The sequence below is a fragment of the Morone saxatilis genome, unplaced genomic scaffold, assembly GCF_004916995.1.
Source record: "Morone saxatilis isolate NCDOM2014 unplaced genomic scaffold, NCSU_SB_2.0 Contig3, whole genome shotgun sequence".
In the NCBI taxonomy this organism is placed as follows: Eukaryota; Metazoa; Chordata; class Actinopteri; family Moronidae; genus Morone; species Morone saxatilis.
This window is the reverse complement of record NW_023339873.1, coordinates 5772064-5777683: the sequence shown is the minus strand read 5'-3', so window position 1 is coordinate 5777683 and position 5620 is coordinate 5772064. Positions and strand designations below refer to the sequence as shown.

The following is a 5620-nucleotide window of genomic DNA, read 5'->3' as shown; positions in this document are numbered from 1 at the left end:
GGCGTCGCCGTCAGAGGTTGACAAGCCAGCTTGCCAACCAGGCACTGAAGAGCTTTGGGCCTGACCTGCGCTGGTTTGGTTCACCAACATGTGGTCTTTGCGGAGCAGCATGGCGTTTCGGCGGGAGTTCTGCAGGGCAATGGCGGTGCTGGCCTGCGACATCAGCGGGTCAGACTGGGTGAGCAGGACGTTGCTGTGGCTGTGGGAGTCCAGGCTGAGCAGATCCTGCAGCGTCTGGTGGTCACTGAAGTGCGGGATGCAGGAGAAGGTGGTCTGCTTGTTCTCCTGGATGGTCTGCATGGGCGACTGCCGCAGGCTTGTGATGGACGGAGGGCTAAAAAGAGGGTTAGGCCCATAGCTGCCAGAGGGGCTACCCAGACCGCTTCCTGAGCAGCTGAAGGTAAACACTGAGGTCCCCTGACCGTTGGCTCCGTCGTCTTCCTCTCCAGGAGGAGGCTGCTGGGATGCTGTCAGGCTGATATTGTCTAAAAGGTCGTCCATCAGGTTGTCAGAGAGCCCGTCGTTGAGGTTCATGGTACCTGCCAGGTCAGAGAGCCCTGTGGGCCCCGTGGACGGGGACATGCTGCTGGGGCTGGAGTACAGCATCGGGGAGAGAGGCGAGTCGTCGTCAGGCACCTCATCCAGCTCAAGGTTGGCCAGGATTGGGGACAGACGACCGCTGAGTGTGCTGGCGTTGGAATTGGTCCGGGAGCGGAAGTCTGTCCAGGCGTCCAGCTCGTCACTGCTGCGGGAGGTGGGACTTCCTGTCCATTTGGAGAGGCTCGAGGAACTCTCTGAGCTGCCATCTTGAGCTGCCTGCAGCGAGGCTTTCTTCTTGGTGGCACGTCCTCGGGCTCCTTTGATGTACTTGCTGTTATCCATCGATACAGCCCGTCGTCGGGGAGCTTTGCCACCTTTCCCGCCTTCTGGGTTGACCATCCACCAGGAGCTTTTCCCTGTTCCTTCATTCTGGACTTTCACAAAGCGACTATGGAGGGACAGATTGTGTCGGATGGAGTTCTGAAACAAAAACAAATGAAAATAATTAAAGCATGTTTTTTCTGTAGAGCTGATTCATAGCAAATAAAGATGATTCTGAAACTTTATTTTATAGTTTTGACCAGGATTACTAGTTTTATCATAATATTAAGTAAGTACGATCATCGCTACACTATAGGTTTAAGAAGGCAGCTGACCTATGAGAGGTTTGTAAACAAGTCAACAGTTTAGTCACATTATCCATTGTTTCATTACAGAGGAAAACTGTACATGCACACAACTACGGCAAGTACAGTACGCAACATTTAACCAGAAAAGTTATAAACTGTTTACAAAAAAAAAGTTTAGGTAATTAATATTGCAAGTTCATTTCTTAACCTTGACTTAGTTTTGAAAAAATGTTTTAACCATAAGGTCCATTTAGTATCTCTTCTGGAGTTTGTGATGGCATTGTAGATTTCCATTTAAAAAAATTTAAAATAGAAAATTGAACATCTACAACTCTAAGTTTGAAAGCTCCAGAACTGCTACTGAATAGACCTTGTGGAGTTTATACAGTTTGGGTAATCATTTTACCGTTTACCTTTGTTTTCTCTACAAACACACTTGACAATCTGACTGTTTCCTGTCACGTTGGACTTGTTGGACTGGATCAACCTGGGGGTCGGGGGCCCTCAGGGGTCACCAGATATTTCAAACACACAAATACAAGTATATTTTTTTCTAGTTTTTCTCTAACTTTTGATTTTTTTCTTTTAAAACACTAGTTATTGTTACTAAAAGAAGGAAAATCACTGTTTGGCTGAGGAAGAAAATTAAGACTTTTCACAAGTAACATCCAATTAGGGATGTAAGAAAATAATGAACAATATCTTGTGTTTTGTGAGATTGTACTGATTCTCAAAAACAATAAAAGCAGCAGATATAGCAGTGTTATAAACGTAAACTGAGGGCTATAATGTTGGATGTTGCAGGTATAGATGAATACAAATACAGATCCCAGTGGTTACATATGGTGGTGTGTTCTTTATACTATGACAGTTTTCCTAAAATCTGATTTTTTGTTTTTAATCATAATATATGGCTTTGGTTAGAGTATCATAATAAATTAGAATATATTAAATCGTAACCCCTATATCATATGTATGATTCTTCTTCAGATTCTTCTAAATACACAGCTCTCCACCTAATGCTGTAGGCTTCCCACAACACAAAGGTTTTTGATACTGAACTATTACGACCAAGAACTGAACACTGCAAAGTCTTCTAACAGACACTTCTTCTTTGCACGTCGCACTGTGACCTATTTCTGGCTGCTCGGAAAGGTCTAAAGGATTTCCCTGGAGATGTTCCCAACCATGTACAAAATTAAACAGCTGGAGCCTGTGCGTCCGGCCCACACTAAGTCACACTGCAGTAACAGAAGGAAGAAAACTCTGCAGTGATCCAACTTAGCTGGGAGAGGGTCCAGCATAATTCTCTTAAGCTTGATTTAACTTGAGTAAATGGAGGTCCTATTTAAATCTCTCATAAGATTAAACTAATCAAGCTCTAAACAAGCTCAACACATACGGACCACAGCTGTCCATGGACTTCACAATATGGATACCATAAAGGAAGCTGTGATTGTAGTTGCCCTCCAGCTTTGTGATGACTGAGAGATCACAATCGCGAACAGGCCACAGTTTTCCTTGCAATGCAATGAGTCAAAGGAATGACCTGCTGACATCAAACTTCCAGTAAAGCCCACACTTCAAGCCCATTAAAGGATTAGACCAGCTAGCAAACACTGTGATCGCTTACAACAACAAAGCACATGTGGCTAACGGAAATAAAAATGTATGGTACTTCAGTTTGCTCTATTCTCTCTCCGATTTCCACTCAACACATGAGCTGAGTGGGGTTTCTGGCTTTTGTTAATCATTAATTCTTGGGTGTAACCACATCTTCTTGGAGCTAGAGAAGACCAATACCAGTCTACCAGATATGAAGCTACAACCAGCATCTGGTTACAGGTACAGGGGGTTTCTGTAACCAGCAAGGTGTTACCAGCACCTGCAAAGCGAATTAATTAACATGTTTGATTTCAATCTAGAGAGTATTTACAGCAACAGGATGGTGTATCTGGGATAAACTCAATGTTAAACACGTTTTAATAGCTTTTAGACAACAATGGAGCTCTATGGCACAGAGGAACGAAATATATCAGGCTTTGACCACAAAGATAACATACTTACATGTTGATAATATGAAAAACAGAATATCAACAGACTTAACCTTTAACCTGACCTTTGACTCATGTCGCTTCAATGTGGCTTTAACCAAACTGTCCATTTCCATTAGCTGGGTTTATAACCAGAAGGATGCGTCTATAAATATAAGTAGATAAATCTCTAGATTGTTTGACGAAGAGTGCCAAGAAGATGAAGAGAGCAGTGCAGGTGTTAAGAAAACACAGCAACTCAGAGTGTGCACACTTTTCTTTCCCGTCATTTTATTTCCCCTGCCAGCACCCGTAACCAAACAAAATGTGGATGTTTCCAAGTCCGACTTTATCTTTTAAAATACTAAAACATTAGCGAAGCAAGCCAAACACCACAATCACCCCCATGACCTACAGGGAGTAGACACAATAAAAGCAACACCTGTCCTGTTCAGTCTAATGAAATCCAATACAACAACCCTGCAATAGATAAATAACCCTTTGTGACATTCTGGTTGAGCCTGTCAGAGGGGTTTTGATTCAACTCTGTGGTCATTTATGAGGCTGTAAATTACAGAGCTGCTGTATTGGATTGTATTATATTACAGCAGGTGGGCAAAACAGCACAATACAACATCTCAAAAACATCCAAAGAATTCTCCTCTTCAATGAGAGATTGTATGTTATTAGCTGCACAAAGGCATGTGTTATACAACACTGGTGATGCTTTTATTGTGTCTACCTCCTGTATACAGCCGGTTAAGGTTTGCTGTGGCATACGTTGAACAGTATTCGTGCTCTTTAGGTGTAAAACACACTGTTCCTGTTACATTCTGGGTCTTCAAAGAAACATCTAGTGGGGAGTTATTGCACCTTTAAAAAGCTGCAGAGATGTGTTAAACGCTCCTAACACTGCACAGGTAAGATACAGTAGGAGCCATACGGCGTTTAAAAGATAAATCACAAAGAGCAACTCCTGCCTGCCCCTCCCCCATGCAGTCATAGCAGCGCTGCAGCACCCTTTGAGCAAAGCCTCGTTCTGAGCGGGGACTGGAGCAATGCCAGTTTAGCCAGAGCCAGATCCAAAGAGAAACACTGAGCTTCTCTCACACTGCTACACATTGACCTACATAATTTATAGTCAGCTGATTGATTCTTGTGCCCAGGCCACATGAAAAGACAGTGTGGCACACACACACACACACAGGGGTCGAGTGGCTGGGATGGCCATCTTTACAGGAGCTGGACTCACAACAGAGGGGAGGTTTGAACATTTAACCTCACGTTGGAGCTGCACACACATTTGTCATTGAATGTGGTGTCACCCTGGTTGGCGTTGAGAGGTCTGACAGGTCTGGGATTTACAACCTTTCAGTCCCACCCTGAACACGCCGAGGACATTTTTCTGCACGCACTCCCTTCATGCAGATGACCCAACTTTAAGCTGATTGCTGAATGTCACACAGCTACAAAGGATCTCCTAGAAAATGCTGATGTCAGCACTTTTGAAACCCTAACATTAACCCTTTCCTATGCAAGCCCTCAATGTACGTCGGCAGCCACTGAACGCATCTGGTGGGAAAGGAGCGTCCCCAAAAACATGAATGAAACACTGACCGCCACTAATCTGGAGTATTAACTAACCAGCTGATTCTGCGCAGATTAAAATCGGTTATTAGCATCAGTTTGTTTCTCAGCTCGTGTTTCATACTCGTCACATCATCACGATGAGGTTTTAAAAAGCACAATCTTTTGGCCCCTTACTGTAATTTCTTCATGAAGAAACTCCCTGGAATCAGTCTGCATCCCACATCCACAGTTGTGCAGGATTACAAACCTATTTCCAGAGTTTTTCTTCCCCCTCCGCCACTCCCCCCCACCACACACACACACACACACACACACACACACACACATCTAAATCCTGCAAAGCTCAAAGCTTTCATCAGACTTGATTCCATGACAGATGAATTGGTTTTCCAGGCCGAATTAATCCTTAAAATCAAACAGAAGCAGGGCCCCACTGAAGCTTGTAAGAAGCCCCTCTGCTGCAGTGTGAGCAGTTTGTCTGAAAGTGAAATTAACTTTGCATTGCCTATTTAGAGTCTCCACTTTCATACTTGTTCTTTTACTACATCTTAAAATTACTAAAAGATGCAGATCTAACGGAGTAATTTGATGCACCCACTATTACAACTCTACCCTTATATTTTGACAGCAACTTATCATATCATATGTCATTTAACACCATGTGCTCCAGGCAGACACACATCTAAACCCCCAAATCCCCTGCTGATTATCCAAAATATCCCTCACAATAAACCATAAAATCATCCTTTGTATGCATGTAGTGGTGTGTGTGTGTGTGTGTGTGTGTGTGTGTGTGTGTGCGTTGTGTGTGTGCGTGTGTGTGTGCGT

General features: G+C 43.6%; 1 protein-coding gene across 1 annotated transcript in view; it reads right to left on the bottom strand.

Moving 5' to 3' along the window:
• foxo3a (forkhead box O3A) overlaps positions 1–1022 on the bottom strand; it is a gene marked incomplete at its 5' end in the record, with an annotated part of 3326 nt that extends 2304 nt beyond the window's left edge. The window contains 1 exon segment of the mRNA XM_035673662.1: positions 7–1022. Coding sequence (XP_035529555.1) covers positions 7–1022 — 1016 coding nt within the window.
• Between the last annotated feature and the right edge of the window lie 4598 nt (positions 1023–5620).